This window comes from Zychaea mexicana (assembly GCF_025766255.1).
Source record: "Zychaea mexicana strain RSA 1403 chromosome Unknown BDB00scaffold_116, whole genome shotgun sequence".
Classification (NCBI taxonomy): domain Eukaryota; kingdom Fungi; phylum Mucoromycota; class Mucoromycetes; order Mucorales; family Lichtheimiaceae; genus Zychaea; species Zychaea mexicana.
This window is the reverse complement of record NW_026516779.1, coordinates 47,446-65,689: the sequence shown is the minus strand read 5'-3', so window position 1 is coordinate 65,689 and position 18,244 is coordinate 47,446. Positions and strand designations below refer to the sequence as shown.

Here is an 18,244-nt window from a genome sequence, read left to right as displayed (position 1 = left end):
GTCCATTCTGTTATTGTAACAGGGAAATCATGAGCACCGTGGAATTCTGGTTTTACCCAGCCGCAAAACGAAGGATTTGCCCCGTCGCAATCACCATGGGACGACGAAACAAACAACACACATCCATTGTAGTACATGTACATCATCATAATCTTATGGTATGTAGGAGATACTAGTAAGCAAACAGATGTATTAAGAGAGAAGGATCAAAATCCAAACAGTTCTTTTTGTTTTCTTCCTTTCTAGAAGGTCAAAAAACAATAAACTAAAGAAGAGGCTGCAATATAGTGAGAATATAAACATGGAAGATGGACGCAATAAGGGGTGGGACTGCCCGAGGGGTTGCTGAATGTGTGTGTGTAGTGTAGAAAAGAGAGAGTGAGAGAGGACGTTGTTTTGTGATATGTACAGTAAATAGACAGCAGCGTGAGTTCAAGTGGTGTGTGTGAGAGAGAAGGAAAAGAAGTATGTATAGCAGAAGAACGGAAAATCGGTATATAGAAGAGGTTGATTGTAGATGTTTGTACGTTAGTGGACCAAGCTCACGACAGCCTTGTTGTAATCGCCGACACTGTAGGATCGTGGACGCAGCTGCTTGTTGGTCTCGCTCACTTGCAAATGATGAATGGGCACAATGAAGCTTGAGTCTTGGGGAAGAGGATTGTGCGTGCGGGCAATCTCCTCCTGCTCGTACAATTGACTGGCAGCCAGAATCTGTCGCAATTCTTGGCAGCAAGCATCGTCATCTTCAAGCTGGAGAGTGAAGGAGGAAGGCTTCTTTGGGCAGGGTGCGACGATGTTCATGGTTGGTTTTCGAGGTATAATATTGCGGCTGTTGTTATTGATGTTGCGGTGATGGTGGTGGTGGTGTTGATGATTGGAGGTATACTGGACAGAGAGAGAGGAATAGGATAGATAACAATTATAATATGTACAAGTAAAGAAGAAGCTGGATTAGAGAATAGAAGTAAAAAGAAAGGGTGTGATGCAGTGGGGTGCCGGTCTGTAGTGCCGCTATTTATATCGATGGGGATTTTCCCAATTGCTAAGTTACACCGACCTGCACCAACCGACCGTGTGTACTACTACTACTACTACTACTACTATTACTACTACTACTGCTGCTGCTGCTGCCACTTGTCGCTCCCTCCCCACCCCCAACTCCTTAAACTGATCATGTCTTTTTGTTTCTATGATACCGACAAGCTCGTGTCTGTACTCGGTATTAGTATCATCGGTGTACTGTCTACATATTACTGCTACCACTACCACTACTACTACTACTACTACTACTGCTCGACAGACATGTCTCTCCCTCCCTGTTCTTGTACGTGTGGAGCGGAACCGTTTTTGCTGTCCCCTTGTGTTCTTTTTCTCTCCCCGGGTCCCATCGTCTCCCTTTTCTACTGTCATGTAAACTTCTCCAGAAAATCAAGGGAAAACAACCCGGTTGAGAAAGATCCCTTACAGCAGACACGACCACACATTACATACACTCCCAAACTAAAAGAAAAGAGAGCTCGGCCTTTTTTTTTTGTGTTCCGATGGAACCGCGTGCTGTTTGCTGCTTTGGTATGCACGTAACCAATGCCGAATTCAAATCCGATCAACAGTCTCACACTCGACTCTCCCACAGCTTCCAACAGTGAAAAAGGAGGTGCTAAGCACAGAGAAGAACAGAGTTGTCGTCACGCATGCCATATAAGCTTTATCTAAAGTACTGCCAACTATGTCATCTCTCAGGGGCTGACAACACAGTGAAAGGATTCTGGAACGTATCATTCATTTATTTATTATTTAATAACAGCAGAGTGTCCTAAATTATCGATGTGGGTGCTGCTGCTACATACTACTTCTTGTGGACCTGACAAAATATTATTTAATAATACATGCGCACACGCACCGTAATGTGACACAATGTACGATAATATATGTGTGTACATGACACGCTTCTCGCTCTCTCTGACTTACCCCCCACCCCACCCCCCTTCACACATACTCACACACACCACACCGCCCAGTCAAGTTGATCGACCTGTGACCTTCCCGGACTTATTCACTTTCCATGGGTTCATCTGTTGCGAGCCAGCTGTATTCCTCCCGGTACCACACGGTACCACAGACCATACCCGAAAGGACCGTGTGATAAGCTGTGATCACGTTACAGAATGTACGCATTGACGCACCGTCTTGCTGCTGCTGCTGCTGCTGCTGCTGCTGACAGTGCATACTTACATACATCTATCGTCGGTGCTGTCCCGCAGGAAGAAAACTCTTGGCGACTGTATGCTACTGCTGTCAAGAATAACTGGGTCTTATTCTTTTTCCAAGTGGCCACTTCTTGTGCTGCCCTCAGCTGCGCCTTTGTGCATGAACCAGAAGCACCGCCTTTTTTACATCACTAAGAAACACCTGTGCTGTATGCACACCCAGTATGTGCCAAGTTATGTATAAGCGTGATCATATATTGCTGTCACGGCCATCACTGCTAACTGCTAGATGGCCATTACATTGTCTTGCCATATACACATCGTCGACCATCAATATCTTTTCTCCCCACCTAGCTCTAAATGAGAAAAAAGAACATGCTATGAATCTTATATAGAGGCGCACAGTCTTTTTTTGGATTGTGAAGAAGAAAACGTGGGCGCTTTGATTACTGTCACGTACACACTTAATTAGTTTAGTCTGAGTTTGAGCATATTAACGTGTTACAAGTTTTTTTTTGAACTTTTATGCGTAAAAAAAATATCATAATATATTTTGTGTCGTCTTCAAGGAGGTCGTAAATGTCATGGAAAAGATAAAAGATATAAACCTCATTGAATGGCTTATAGAATATAGCTTTACTTTACGATATGCGTTTAGTATGACTTTACTGTTTCATAGAAGTAGGCTGATTACTAACTAGCTACTTAGCCCTTTACATGAGACGGACTAAAAGGCTTAATGGTCTTGTACTGAGCTCATGGGGAACATGAAACACCTATAGCTTGGCTTCATTGCGAGCTGATTAGACTTGAAAGCCGCTCAGAAGTGTTTTGGCGGACACTAGAAGACAACATCAAACAATAATCCTCAATGTTGGGCGCGCATCAACTCTTCGATTCTTAGGTGATTTATAGTAACACTGGGCAAACCTTACAACAGCGGATGCAATTTTAAATTAGTTAGTCCATGTATCCGCGATTGCTTTATTTTTTGGTACGCCGGCATGGGCGATGACTGTGCTCCAGCAGCAGATGTCTAATTTTTCTTGGCTCCATAATGAAACATTGTTTGCTACCTTTCTGTTTCGAAAACATTTATACACACATCTCAAAAAATAATCCTGCGCCGACGACACTAAATATCATGACAACAATACTAGTACCTGTGATCGACACTTAGGAAGCGCGTGTGACAGGTATTGACATTGCCTTTTCAAAACTTTCTATATCGAGACACCAAAAAGAGGCAGCACGAACTAGATACTTCGCAACAATAAACCTCAGCGTAATTTGCTCAGTTGATGCCTTCTCGCATACGACGGAAATGATTGTATCATAGTTGAGTTGTGGTTTATATTTCTACATCATATCATAGAAGCTTTATGGCCACTAGTATTCACTGCATTTTCTTAGATGACGACGTTGAAATCCATTATGGGTAATGATCCGCCCAGCGAGAACCCCGCAGGTATCGACACGTCGTAGAAATATCGATATTGTGAAAAGCCGATAAAGTATGGAAGTACACCATGAAAATGTTTTGCGCCTGATTACTAACAACTATTCCATTCATTGGCATGAAAAGTCTGTTCAACTCCGTGCAACAGATTTTTTTCAAGTATGAACGATATTCAATAACAATGGTTAAATCAACAAAAGCAACAATCTGTGCCACATAGCACTTTGCCAACTTGACTAAAGGCTAGAAAAAAAAGGGCAACGGCTTTCAGAATATTCTGCTCGTCCTAATGATACCTTGTGTGTACTGTGCTGCTTGCTCCTATATAGCAAAGAAATACTACATATTTGGCCGCCTTTTAAACTAGCTTTCTCGACAACTTCATAACGTTTAGTGTTACAGCGCAATTAAATGCTGCTGATAAGTTCCCCATGATTTTCTGAATTCCTATTATTTGTCATATCAGTAGAGAGAAACGCTTTTGTGATACCGATAGTGTCTTTCTAAAACACCTGCCGCGTGCATTGTGTGTGACTCCTTTTCTTCGCCTGGTAAGTTTGGTCTCGTTGATGGCGGTATCGGCGTGTTTGATGATGAGGTTTGCTGTTTTTGTTGTTGTTGCGGGAAAGTTATGGGGAGTTTACAAAAGAGCGTAGTATAAAAAGTACCCATGCACATTCAAGGCTTTCTCTTTCATTTTCAGATGGATGATATAATAATAACAGCAGCAAACATAAACAACAACAAAACTAAACAAGCTATCAACAAATAAACTTGTTTTGGCGGTCATCTTGAACAACATTTATCCCTAAGATTAGCGGCGTTTTCTCGAAAGCAATTCACTACTATTACACATTTGTAGTGCCATTTCGTCAATGGATACAAATGTATCATTCTATGTACCTTCTTGCAGAGCCTAAGCAATTCTACCGAGGCAGTAAATATATGTACTTCTTCACAAACGAAGGTGAATGGCGCCCAGGTAGTTAGTACAAGCCATCATGCTTCCCATTCGTTAGGGTTGTCAGTCCATCTATTCTTTTTTTTCAAAGCTAATACATATTTGAATCTGCATCATATCAATATTTTGACACGCTTGGCGTCCGGAGTGACATTGAAAACAGTTATCGCCCATCAGCTCATGAAATTTTCCGCCGCGCCCCTCAGCAGCAACATCAGAAGATATACATACCCGCGTATTTCGATTCTACATGTGCAACATTAGGACAATTGATAATAGTAAAAAGCTACTGCTAGATCAGTCGGTGACAGCGAAGGCCGTAAATCATTGTACGGTTCAAGCTCTACTTTCTATTACACAGCTTTACTAACGATGTTTACATTTATATACTATTCATCACCGTTTGCGGATGCAAAGCAAAGGGCCGTGCGCACGTACGCGGACACGCACGCGCATTGCGACGTTAAACGAACGTGCCCCATGGCCTTAATAGCCACGATGACACTGATCGTCACTTTTCGGAGTAAGTTTATTTTATAAATACTCTATGATAACGAACCGGGAAAACGACTGGATCGATCAACCTGTCTGGTATCACACATTCCCCCTCACTTCCACTGCCTCCCATGCTCTCTTTGAGAAGATCGATGTATCATCCCTTGAAGAAAACAAGGGAGAATCGTAAGAAATGTGTCATCAATAGTGCGAGTAGAAGAAAAACAAAAGATGTGACTTCATCATGACGCCAATATACCTAGACAAGTCTCCTGAGTAATATGCATACGTTGCGTGGGTAATTCAGACTTAAAATATATGTTTCATCATCGTTTGACTTCATAAAGGCTGAAAAGTAAGGCTGAAAAATAAAGAGACTGAATATTTGGCAGCAATTAATAACTGCAGACAACGGCGAGCTGTCAGAGACTGATGTTGGTTGTTCGAATATAGCGCCTCTGGTATGTGTAGTGTGGCACAAAATTGCGCTTTCTGACACTTATGCATTACTTTAGCAATACATGTCTAAAGGATCCGTTCCCTGTTCAACCGATATTGAGGTGGTTCTCTCTGATAAAACATCCGAAATCCTGTGTACTTTCTAGTATTGGTTACCGCACAACATCTGCTGTCCAACAATTTTTTACGCCACAATTGCCATTCGGCTACTTCCTGATATAGTTGCTCGATCAACACAAGGTATTGTTCCTGACACTGGTGCTCTTTTTCGTGTTTTTTATTCCAGATGCAGCAACAACAACAGTAAGGCTAAAATGTAAAGCTGATACAGAAAAATAACAATAATATAAGAGGTAAGGAACGGAAAATTACACAGAAAAAGAGTGTGTGCGTGTGAGAGGTGTTGGAGAAAGTTCAGCACTATAGTATGTTGAAGATGAAACTGTTATTATTATTATTATTGGCGTATTCCCATTTTCATTTCTTCTACCACCCCCCCAAGAGAGCGCTTTGGTTATATTTTTTTTGTGAGCTGTCGGTGAGGTTATACTATGTGCAAGTCTGTGCGCCTAGTATGTTTCAAGGGCAAAAACGCCAAACCTTAGTAGACGCACCGGATGAAACATCGTTTCTCCTCCCTTTCTTCGGTCGCTCATTCTGTTGCTTCTTATTCATCGTATATTTTAGGAATTTCAATGTGGAGACGTCGCCGCAAGAAGGGGGCGCCGTTGGAAGTGATATTTGTTTGACGACGTTGTGTGAAACTAGGCTAATCGATTTCTTTTTCTCGGTCTGTGCCAATCCTGATAGAGTGTTTGTTTGTTGCCTTGCGTCCAACTTAGACTCTAGACAGGTGGACAGGTTTGACAGAGTAAATTAAGAAATCTATATAAAAGAACCGCGTAAAACCTGTTCTTTCTCCTTTTCTTATTCCATTCACACATCAACACCAAAAGTTAAAAGTTTTATCTGCTACCTCCTTCAAATAAACCTATACATCACCTCTCCTCGTCATGGTCTACTGCTGCTTTTCTGCAACTTCCTCTTCCTTCTCTACACAGCCTGACCCTAATGGTCTTCCCGTCAACTCGATTCGTGATCTTGATCTACGCGGTGGCCAATGGTAAGCTTGCTCATCATACATATCACTAGAAAAGAGTGCGTGTACAGGTTGCTGTGTATATATAGACATGATGACAGCAGAGAACAAACGGAGGAAAGAGCAATGTTTTTGTGAGCAACATTAACATTTACTTAAATGCTAATGTGCTCTATGTACGTTTCGATCTTTTTCTAATAGTACATGGTGCGGGAAGTACGGTCATCGACGACCTGTATGCCCACTTTTGAGATAAACCTATGGCATCTTTTGTATTATTCAAAACGACACTATCTACTACTAGCAATTGTATCTTTCATTTTCATCTACTGCAGTTATAAACATCATCTTTCGCTATCCTCACCATCCTCACCATCACCAATCACACTACAAAGCACTCAAAAATGCATCATTCTAATCTTGTTTATTTTCTGCCACACACATTAAAGCACCAAATTCTATTGCTGATATTTGCTGCTTCATCCTATAAAAGCTCTCTTTTCCTCTCTCCCACATACTTTTCTTTGTACCCCAAATTATTCAATAATAGAAATAAGCTTTTTTGGACTGTTTACATAAGTTCTTTTAGAGTTTCGAGTACAAGGTCACAGGGGCTATATTTTTGTTGTTATTTTGTAAGATGCTTCTCTTTTGTTCTTCGTTGCTGTCTGCGCTTTATCTCGAAAGATGATCTATGCTAATCGGTAAACAGTGCCCTTTAGTATTTGCTATCATTGACATTATAATCGAAGCACATATACACGAACGCTATCCCAACGACTGTTTCCACTTATCAACATGAAATAGTCTTTATACTAGCAGAAAATATGCTGCTGTTTGTTGCTGATATATTTTATAGAATGAAAATAACTCATACTCACCGTTCCTGTTATGGTATTAGTTGGATGTGAGTTTGTTGGGGAAAATAATCAGGGGGTGGTTGAACGTACTGATGTGTTGTTGTTTTTGTTGCAAGTCGTTTTGAGAATATAATTCTTTTTAAAACATATGGCGTTTTCTTTCGTGGTTTAGATGTGTTTTATGTAGCTGAAATTAATTCGACCATTCATCGTTATTGGGATTAAAGTTTAGCACTCACTGTTCCTCACCGAGATGTCATGTTAATGCAATTCACCCACCTTGCTGCTTTGATTGCTATCTTCTACGTTTTTGGAGCCACCTCTTCTCATTGGTTTGAGTTAAAAGCAGACATTTAATGGTATATAGTTTACTATGCTACTACAATGGAGTGTTCTTTTCTCTTAAATAAACAGTCTGCGCCATTCTTCGCCAGCATTTCCTAAGTCTGGACCTTTGCTCTTAAGAAGGAAAGGTAAATAAAATGCGCGCCAGATATTTATATATTTGTTGAATATGAAGAATGGCAAGCGTCTTAAAAGTGTATTCTTTTTCGCCATTGGTGCTACCACAATCAAGAATAAAGAAGGACTATTATATTTTTGCCCATGGTGGAGAAACCAGTACTGTATCATTAATGATGTAGAGCCGTACTTACAGATTTGTTTGTCTGAGTAATGGCCTGGCATCTTCTGTTGTGAGTGAAAAGGTACACATACTGTCCATCCAAGATTTAATGATAGGTAGTTGGTATAATCAATTCTATGCTGCAGCTGGATGATCTACATGGTCAAAGTACCAATGTACTATACAGGCCGCGTGCAAACATTATCTTTTGTGAAGTGCATACTGCTACCGCTAAGCAAGTAGCAACTGCGACAGTTGTTCATTTGCTCCGCTCCTTCCGTGAAGATTCAAATGGCAATTTATCCCTCCACAAAGTTGTTCGTTTCGGACAATGGGGCCATCAGAAGACATATGTACGTGTATCTGAACGTTAACATCACTTATATTCTGCAACCCTACATTGTAATACTTGCTAACATGTCCATCAAAACACACACTGCTTTTTCACTATTTTTTAAATTTTTTCTGCAACCTTTCCTTAGAAAGAATGGGCGAACGAAGAAACAGAATCGACGCTAAATATGACCTAGACGAAAAATGACGTTTTTCGGCACTAATCCTAGTCAAGTTTAGTCTCGGAGTGCCAAAAATTCCGTTCTAAAAGCATGATGATGACGAGCAGCAGTATCAGACGCTGGATTCATTCTTTCTTTCACCTGGTTTTATATATTGTATCATTCATTTTCGAAATCTGTATCATACCTACAAATACGCTAACAAAACATAGGAAAAAGAAAGTACCATTGCCATGACCAACGAACTCAACGCCAAACCTGTACCCAACAAATCTGGGACCCGACGATCCATTTCTGAGTCACCCGTCATGCCGATGCCAGAGTCTCCAAGCGATCGTATGGCAGCACTTAAGAATCTGGGCGCAACGTTCCAAGAAGGCCATCAAAAGATCTCAAAAGTAGCGACACCTACAGAAGAGTTCGTCCCCAGCTTTGTAGACACGCATCAAGTCGAGGCAATGGCTCAGAACCATAGCAATAATGATAGTAACAACGACAGCAACGGTAACCAGGGAGGCCCTGATTCATTACAGGACGCTGGCATGGCAACCAAAGTGGATTGATTTAAACAGACACATACGCCTCTTTATAGTAAATTGACGTCACCCAATTATGTCTTCCTTCTTTTCTTTCTACATCCTTATTGTTCCCCCTTCTTGCTGATATCCAGTCTGGCTTCTTTGCATCCGTATGCCGATGGTGTGATGATAATAAGTTTGCCACGCGGAACAGTGATCTTTGGGATATCCTGTTAAATTGTAAATATTTGTTTTTGAATTTTTTTACAAACATTAGCACAACATGGAATATATGTATGTTTTGTCGTGTTATGTTTTTTTAAACGGTATCGATTTCCATATACTTACACTTTCAGGGCGATCAAACAGATAGGCATACAGACAGCGTAGTACTGTTTCATGAGCAATGATCAAAACATCGTTTTTCTCGCGCTCGAGTTCCATGATAATCGCTTCTAGACGCACGGCCAGATCATGATATGACTATATTTAGACATGTAAACAAACATGTAGCGAGTGGCGACGACAACAGTATACAACAACAGATGGTGAAGATTTTTTTTTATAATGGGAACAAGGAGATAAAACGCGGTTAGAAAATGTTTCCTTATACCACACCATAAAACATAGTATTACCTCGGCGCGTGGATACCGGTGATGATAAGGATCAACCTTTGCACGTTCGATTTCGTCAGGGAACTTTTCATTGATTTGCTCTGGCGTCATTCCATCCACTACACCCGGGTTCAACTGATTAACCATCGAGTAGTGTCGGACGGCAATGTTGGGGTCGGTAGTGAAAATGCTTGCGGTCTGCCGACCGTTTTTCTGTGTCGGTGCCCATACACTCAGGGATCGGTCTTCATCTGCGCTCTTGCCAGTAATACCATCCTTTTTCGCGCGGTATTCGATCACAAATTCTTTCAAAACGTGAGCATAATCCCAACCTTCTTGAGATAGTTCAGGGTCTTCTCTATAAGAGTTTTCAATGACAGAGTTTCCGGTCTGATATGAACGTTTACATTAGTTCTTGAGATTCTTGATTACCATACACTTAATAGCTAGTAACCCTTTTTTACTTCTTACCCTTGCAAAGAAAATGGTACGAGGACGGTTATGTAGATTCATGAGATAATACACCATGCGTGACTATATTGGAATTAAGATAAACCAGCAGCAAGATGAACAGTAACAGAACAACTGTACCTGAAGATAACCCTGCACATGGTTGACGATGAGACGTTCGCCTACGTTCATGAGTTTGACAAAAGGCAGTGATGTATCTGAGATCGTTTCATAGTCAAGCTCATGTTGCTTAATGCGATCCTGTTAAACCGGGAATATAAGTGGGATGTCGTTAACTAGGGTTACCAGTACTGTCTTTCACTCTTTTAAAACCTTACAGTATAATCTTTGACGGCAGCATCGGGATCCCAGCCATAATACTAGCATGGCATTGTACATATTAATGAGCAATCGTCATTATTCATGTTAAGCAATAGTAACAATAACTTACGTCTGGCGAAGACACCTTGACGCTCCTGATATTTGCCAATACAATTTCGGGCTTGTCGCATATGGACTCGATGTAAAGCGGATGAATATCATTCTCCAACAGCTTTTTATAGATACCTCTTCGTCGATTTTCCGTCACATTATTTCCGTCATAGATGCCCACTTGTCCACCACCCACTCGAAGCCATTCCATCATGTCAGCCAAGCATTCATCGGCAATAGTTAACCGTTCTGCTTGTGCATCGAGATTGTCTACACGACATTAAATACATGTTAAAAGCTTGCACAATTACGCTTAACTGGTTGATTATGAAAAGAATCACAAACGAACAAAAGGTATTATACATACCTGGATCGAAATAGTCTTCAGGAATAGACTTGAGTCGTTCACGACGATAGTTTCCTACACTGAAAACTTTGGTGGAGACACCCAACCATCTCAAGTAACGACACAGTGATCGCGATACGTGTGTTTTGCCTCGTGCTGGAAGACTGAACAAAAAATTGTATATTAATAGCACGCCTTCTGCCATTCGCCTCATACCGATCGATCTCCTATTACCCAACCAAAACAATGGCAATGGCACCTGCATGGAATAGACGGCCACTTGCTGTTTTGTATAATGCAGCCATGACAACTGGATTGAAAAGCCAAAAGAAAGAAGAAATCACCCCGCGAAAAAAAAGGGGTCGGTTACAAAGTCTCAGGCACGATGCTTTGGCGTACGATGCATAGAGCCCTCGTCTATTTATATATTCATGGCCGTATACTCATACTCATGGTAGTAATATGAAAAACTACGATGGATATTAAAAAACTGTACTTTTTCTTGCATCGGCTTATATGACCGACACGCTTATAAAATGCTCTGCTTATGTTTATGAAACGAGAAAAACGAGATAGCGGATTTACGCATTTTTTCCACCCATCTTTTGGATAATTACTTGAGTGACACGAAAATACCCTTCAAGTCTTTGACCAAGATTATTTTCGTAGAATTATCATCCTTATCACAATGTCATAATCTATTGTCTGTTCTGCTTGTCAAACAGACATAATGACAGCCTTTGTTACACATACGCGTTCAAAATGACATTCCCACTTCTTCCCAGTTTCCCGACTGTCTGACAACAGTATCCAACTCAAACACGTTGATTTGCCGCCAAGACTTCTTTCTTTTCACATATCAACAACTATGTACAAGCTACCTTAAAAAAAAAAATTAATGCTTTCAGTAGCTAATATAGAAAAAAGGGATAGTATCAGAATGATATATACTGCAGCCGTCTGCGTAAAAGGAAAATCTTTGAACTTCTAAGAGTTCACCCTATATACTACCATTGTATCGATGCTAATTGCAAAGGCACAGCCTATATATACAGAAGTATTCTTGTCAAATCATGGTGACAGTTTTAGCTGATATATCAAGTAATGTTTGAAATAAGATACATCTAATTTGCAACATATTAATAGAAGATAGACAATAACGGCTAGTAGCTATACGAGCGTTTTGAAAAGAAAAAAATATGGAGCTGCATGGACAACGTCATTATTTGCCACCACGTACAGGGTTATGGATAAAATATTCCTTTGCTTACTCCACGAAAATCGCTTACAATAGAACATGGCTTCAACTATAAATTAAGTTGACTGCACAACCTTAACTTACATACGATGAAAAATTTACATCAAAGCAAACATTCTCTAATGTGCATATTATCGTTAGTTCTTTTATTACGTACCAGTATGTAAGGGAGGAATTGTAGAATAAAAGTGCGTATATATCTAATGTGGTTTTGTAAAAGGAAAAAAGTTGGAAACTAGTGCCAGCCCAAGAGTTTCCACCAGCCCATGCCTAGTGTAAGATAGATGATAATATAGAACAATGCGAGTTGCAAGCCGATAGAAAACCACCTCGAACGGGTCACATAGCCAGGTGCATAATACATGGCTGCCGTACCAGTTGAGAAGTTAGTCTAACACATATAAAGGAATAACAAAAATGCCACTGTTAATGATAATCGTCAAGTTGGATAAAGAAATAGGTCAAAAAAGGCTCTTTTTTTTTACCATGCAGCCGCCCAGTGCACCAAAAAACGCCAACAGAACAGTCAAGATCATAGGATTAGCGCCCAGCGCTCTACCTGCGTCCAAAAATGTACCAACGAAAGCGACAGTATGGGCACTCAGTGAAGAGAACATAAAGGTTGTTAAGAAGTAAGCCACAGCCAGGGCCGGTACGGGTGGCAGTCTTAAGTCATCTATCGCGTTGGAAATTTTATTGCCAAGATAAGCTGATGCACCTGCTTCTGAAAGTTGCTGTGCGATTGTCACAAACCCGCCTAGCCAGAATAACGTGTCCCACTGAAAAATAGTAAAAACAACCTTTCAGTATGCATTTCGCTTTTTCTTTTTTGGTTGTCCATTTTTCTTTTAAGATTTGTTACTCACAGCACTGGTGTTACTAGAAACATCCTTCCAGGTAATCGTACCCATTTGTAAGAGTGCTACAATGCCGATCAGAGCAACCAAGGTTGCATCTAGATTCGTGTATCCTGCACTGATCCACAGACATAGGCACATGATCAAAACAAAACACAGTTGCTATTTAAAAAAACATTAACGTCACATGACAATACCAGTTGTACGTGTAGTTAGTATTAACAATAAAATCGTGCAAAAATATGCGTACCCATTCCCGGCATGAAATGGGGCCCAAACGGTCCAATTCCGTCTGTGCATGCTTGATGATGCTGTCGCTGGTTACTTTGTTTTCCCCCGATTTAGTCTTGAGACCGCACGCCCAGCGCAAAATCAAAGGAAGACACACGGCACAAGTAAGGCCTGGAACCACTCCACCGATAAACCAGTCCAAGAATCCAAAGTGGATCTGAGGGAACAGGGCTTTTGCTTTTGCCAATACGATTGGGTTCGGTGCCATACCTTAGTATAAAAAGTAATATTTTCGTTGTTAGAAGGATCCTCGATAGAAAGGAGTCGATCAATGTAAGGGGAGCAGGCGTAAGCAAACAGCGGTAGCAGCCAGCGGGTATAGAAAATAACCTGTGAGGTACATAGAAGCCGACAGCAAGTTTGAATGAGATCCGACCAGCATCAAGAAAGCACCCACTTGAGGATCCTTTGATGGAGTCGAGCCCAACGTGGTGGCAATCGATGAAACAACGGGTAGTATGATCCCGCCGCCACGGGCTGTATTGGATGGAACGAATGGACCTAGGAGTAATTCTAATAAATCAAGCACAAAAATTAAGGGTCTCATTATTCTTTTATTCAAGTTGCCTCCACATTAATAGCAACTCAACCCAACCCCCTTGAAAATTCCTTTGTAGATATTTGAACTCGTTTTTCTTTCATCATTACCTGATGCCACAATCGCATAGGCCAAGCCAAGAATCCGCTTGCCGAAAAATTTAATCATCAACAAGGAGAGACGCCGACCTAACTGAGTAACTTCGACTGCTTTACCGAGATGAAAAGCAGCAAAGATCAGCCAAACGACAGAGCTGGAGAATCCTTCAAGTGAGTGCTTGAACGACTCCTTTGCACCCTTGCATTCGAATATGTCTCTTGTCAGCGGGTTAACTTCACCACAAAGACGACACTCAGTGTATTTGCCGGTCGCTTGATCCTCGCACTCAAACGATTGTGTCAAGGCGAGAACGGTTAAGCCCGTCAACACCAGCATGGATATTTCCACCTTGGTTGTAATTAATGCGAAAATACAACTTGTCAATTGTGTACATTTCATTTTTTAGTTTTGTTTTGTCCATGCAATATTCTTGTCATTATCATGATTTCTAATATTAATAAGTGTTAACTACCTGGCAAAGACGGCCAACAAGTGGATGGCAGTCGTACTAAGCTCAGGTGTCGGTGTGATCCCAAACCAGATCACTATGCCCAGAATTAGAGAAGGCAGAAGACTGATAAAATGGCTGCGGGAAAGCTTTTTACAACATGCTAGGTAGATGGTTTCGTGTTAAAAGTGGCCTTCAAGGTATCGTTTGCTCCTCTTATATGCTTACTATTATTAAAGCTGCCGGTGATCGAGCACAACGATGACGACTGCGAATGATTAGCGGAACTAGTGGTAGGAAGTAAAGCAGTACGTTCGTCCGGATCATCGGCGGTGGAGGCAGGAACTAAGACATCAATTGCTTCATGAGAAGAGGGCATGGCTTTCAAGGATGTAAGAAACGGAAGAGAGATGATAAAAAGGTGGACGGAAGAATGCGCTCTTTTTTATGGATGACAATGCATTGAGCAATTTTTGTCTAAATTTGTATATAATTCGAGGCGAGCCGTTTCTGCTTGGTAAATAACGCCTTAATACACATACGGTGCCTATAATGGTGGAGCTACTAATACTGTACCTGTCTATCACTCGTATAATCGTCCAAGCCCTTTTTTCCCTCTATGTCTCTCTAACTCGGTTTCTCTATTTTTTGGCTCTGCCATCCCCCCTCCCCCAGAGAAAAAAATGAAAGCACTCCTTCTAATATCATGTTGTATTGGACATCGTGGCCGTTTGCCCCGATCGTGAAAGAGGGAGGAATTCCACTTAAAAAAAATTCTATGACCCCTACTGTCTTGGCTCTTCGCTTGATCTTTTTTCCCGGAGGCTGATGATGATATTAAATTTGATTAATGTGAGGAAGATGATGATGTCAGTCTGATACGCTCTCTGGATCTGCAAACAAGAAGTCGTGTTGTTGCTAAATAGTGCACGACTAATCTTTAAGGCAACTCAACCTAACCGACGAGGTTACACAGCTAATTTAAAATAATCCACACCGGGCGCGCTTTTGCTGCAGAAATGCTAAAAGCTCATACTCCGGTCTTCATTTCTTTTTCCTTCTTTCGCTCTTTCTTTTCTTTCTTGAACAATACGTTAGCCGAGTGTGGAGTGTGTGAGTGTGTGCATATTATACAACAGCCTTTGTATACTTCACATCCACTTCTCTTTCGACAACCCCTTTTCCGCTCGTTTCATGTCATCATTATAACTGCTTATATGCTACTCGGCTCTTTTGCGACGGCGCTGATTCTATCTGCATCATGTGCAGCGGCAGAGCGGTTGCTGCACGCTGCAGTCCTTGCACCCAACGGCACTATTTATATTATCGGCGGCACGCCTGTTACCAACACAACGAGCCTTACGGTAACGACCCTGCAGATCGATGCGCATCATGAAATGATCCAGTCACCGTTACCTCAGTCTCAACAACAACAACAACAGCAGCAGCAGCAGCAGCATCTACTTCAGGGACATACGGCGCATTGGCATCCTCTCAAAAACGAACCCATGACGCTGTTTGGTATGACTCAACAACACAAAGAAAACCAAGAAAGAATAGCAACAACGATTACGACAGCGCCGATACCTGTGCCACGCTATCATCATGCATCCAGTCTAAATGTCGAAAACAATGAAATCTATGTTGTGGGTGGTCGAGATTTTCATGGGCAGGTGCTAAAAGATATTTGGAAGCTCTCGTTACGATCAATGAAGTGGCACCGACTATACCAACTCGAGCATCATCGGGGTTTCGCAGGTCATGGCATGGTCTTATATCGGCGTTGGCTGATTTCTTGTTTTGGAGACGAAGGCGACGGCGCCACCACAATTACAGGGTGCACGCTATGCTTTGATACCCACTCTCTGGTTGCACAAGCATGCAGCAATCATGGTGATAGTTTACCACTTGCTCGTACTGATACTGGTTTGAGTCAGGTACAAGACAACGTTGTCATTGTGCACGGCGGCCGCCAGCAGCAGCAACAAGGCTTTCTTGGCGACATTTGGCACCTGGATCTGGCTCAGACGCCCAACTTGGTTTGGACCCAAATTGAATCCAACTTGCCACCACGTGCTGGGCATAGTCTTATATCGTTAAACGACTCTACACTGCTGCTCTACGGTGGTCAGTATGACGACAATCAACCTGCTCCTATCGAGTATATCCATCTTACAGGATCGACAAAATTAGCAACAACAACAAACAATTTATTGAGTAAACGAGCTGTGGCGGATGGTGAACAACAAAAAGGAAATCAGACAGCGACAAATAAACAGCAAGGCCAGGAATCTCAAGAAGGGCTAAACGGCGGTTCAGTTGCGGGAATTGTTATAGGTGTTTGTGCGTTTCTTGCCATTGCCATCGGTGTACTTGTTTGGACACGCAAACAGCAACGTCGTCGATTGCGGTACTTCCACAACCGTGCCTCCCGATTCAGCTTATCCACCCCACCGCCTTCGCGTCCAACGAGCACCCGCATGGTCAAAACAGCCAGCTTACCTGAAATGAGCCATATCCAGCCTGCTGCTAGCCGACTCAGCACGCTCTCCTTTGGATCTGATTTCCGGATGCCTGTGCAACAAGACCCACAGCGCGCATCGATTTCATCTATTGCTATGCCCCAGTCCCGTTTTGATACCCGCACAGACTCATTCATGGCTGGCGAAGGCGACATTCAGATCCCAGAACCCGTTGCCATGACAACAACTGCACAGCAACGACGGCGCGAGAGCTCGACAAGCTTCAAACGGCTGACGCTCAACATCCCATCTGCGCTTCGCTCAGCAGCAGCAACTCCAAACAGAGATGAAACCGCACCTTCACCGTCGATCCTGAAGCGTTACACAGTTTCTGGCCTCGCCGAGCGACGGCGATCCAGCATGTTCGGCCTCCGTGCGTCCCGGTTCCTTCATATCCCTGGCAACAGCACAAATGATGCCTCCACAGCAGCTTCTTCAATCAGCAATGAGCCCATCTCTCGTATGTCTATGGATGCTCGGTCGGTGTCGTCTATCCAGTGGGTAGGATTCAACGATTCAATGGACTATCGAGAACAGCAATGGAACCCAACTGTGCAACTCGCCGTGACAAACCAGCAGCGACGATCAGTTAGCAGTAGTCGACCCACGAGCTTTGCGGCCGAAAGCATTGGGTCATCCTCGTCACCCCGCAGTGCGGTATTCCGCCTCAGTAACAGCACACAGCCCTACCGACTTAGCACACAAGAGATTCATTCCTGGGATGATCAAATTAACCAGCGGGTTTTGCGCACGCGTGTGCAGCAATCCTCGTCTTCTTCACTCCCCTCACGAGCCATCGAGCGATTCAATAACTACCGTATTAGCACCAGTAGCGATGAAAGCAGCATTGTTGTAGCATCAGGGACTGCAGCAGCCCGTCAGCAGTAGATCATAAAGCATATATAATCACAACAACATATACACACCCATATTTTACATATACACAACATATACACATACTACTTTTTTCTTGTCCACCTTCTGTCTGTATACTCATGTATTCCCGCTTTTCTCTTTTCGCCAATTCATGCTCCTTCACCTGCCTTCGCAACTTTAACACTCATATATACTTCTACCTGCTGTTGTATCTAATTGCATTGATAAAAAAAGACATTGTACAGCCTTATATGATTTCTTTTCCCGCCAAGCAAGCTGACGTGTGCGCATATCCGCATTGGCATTTTGGA

The 18,244-nt window shown here is 42.2% G+C and overlaps 5 protein-coding genes across 5 annotated transcripts; 2 read left to right on the top strand and 3 right to left on the bottom strand.

The window, feature by feature from the left end:
• Positions 1-528: 528 nt before the first annotated feature.
• Positions 529-2,229, bottom strand: BDB00DRAFT_877755 (uncharacterized protein; the record flags this gene model as incomplete). Its single annotated transcript, XM_053127656.1, has 2 exons — positions 529-888; positions 2,125-2,229. 2 exons carry the CDS (start codon positions 2,227-2,229, stop codon positions 529-531), a joined length of 465 nt encoding a protein of 154 aa, XP_052974396.1.
• Positions 2,230-8,916: 6,687 nt separating this feature from the next.
• On the top strand, positions 8,917-9,246 carry BDB00DRAFT_877754 (uncharacterized protein; the record flags this gene model as incomplete). Its single annotated transcript, XM_053127655.1, has 1 exon — positions 8,917-9,246. One exon carries the CDS (start codon positions 8,917-8,919, stop codon positions 9,244-9,246), a length of 330 nt encoding a protein of 109 aa, XP_052974395.1.
• A 47-nt stretch (positions 9,247-9,293) lies between these two features.
• BDB00DRAFT_884948 (6-phosphofructo-2-kinase-domain-containing protein) lies at positions 9,294-11,349 on the bottom strand (the record flags this gene model as incomplete). Its single annotated transcript, XM_053128369.1, has 8 exons — positions 9,294-9,311; positions 9,838-10,206; positions 10,288-10,350; positions 10,408-10,527; positions 10,605-10,646; positions 10,718-10,968; positions 11,066-11,208; positions 11,279-11,349. The coding sequence occupies 8 exons, from the start codon at positions 11,347-11,349 to the stop codon at positions 9,294-9,296; spliced, it is 1,077 nt and encodes a 358-aa protein (XP_052974394.1).
• A 1,122-nt stretch (positions 11,350-12,471) lies between these two features.
• Positions 12,472-14,932, bottom strand: BDB00DRAFT_889150 (Sodium/sulfate symporter). The gene is made up of 8 exons (XM_053128459.1): positions 14,764-14,932; positions 14,560-14,698; positions 14,099-14,463; positions 13,781-13,963; positions 13,410-13,660; positions 13,169-13,321; positions 12,788-13,081; positions 12,472-12,693 (listed from the first exon to the last, which is right to left on the bottom strand). The coding sequence occupies exons 1-8, from the start codon at positions 14,912-14,914 to the stop codon at positions 12,538-12,540; spliced, it is 1,692 nt and encodes a 563-aa protein (XP_052974393.1). The 5' UTR covers positions 14,915-14,932; the 3' UTR covers positions 12,472-12,537.
• Positions 14,933-15,607: 675 nt separating this feature from the next.
• Positions 15,608-18,236, top strand: BDB00DRAFT_849762 (uncharacterized protein). The gene has a single exon (XM_053125390.1). The coding sequence runs from the start codon at positions 15,753-15,755 to the stop codon at positions 17,943-17,945; it is 2,193 nt and encodes a 730-aa protein (XP_052974392.1). The 5' UTR covers positions 15,608-15,752; the 3' UTR covers positions 17,946-18,236.
• The last annotated feature ends 8 nt before the right edge of the window (positions 18,237-18,244 follow it).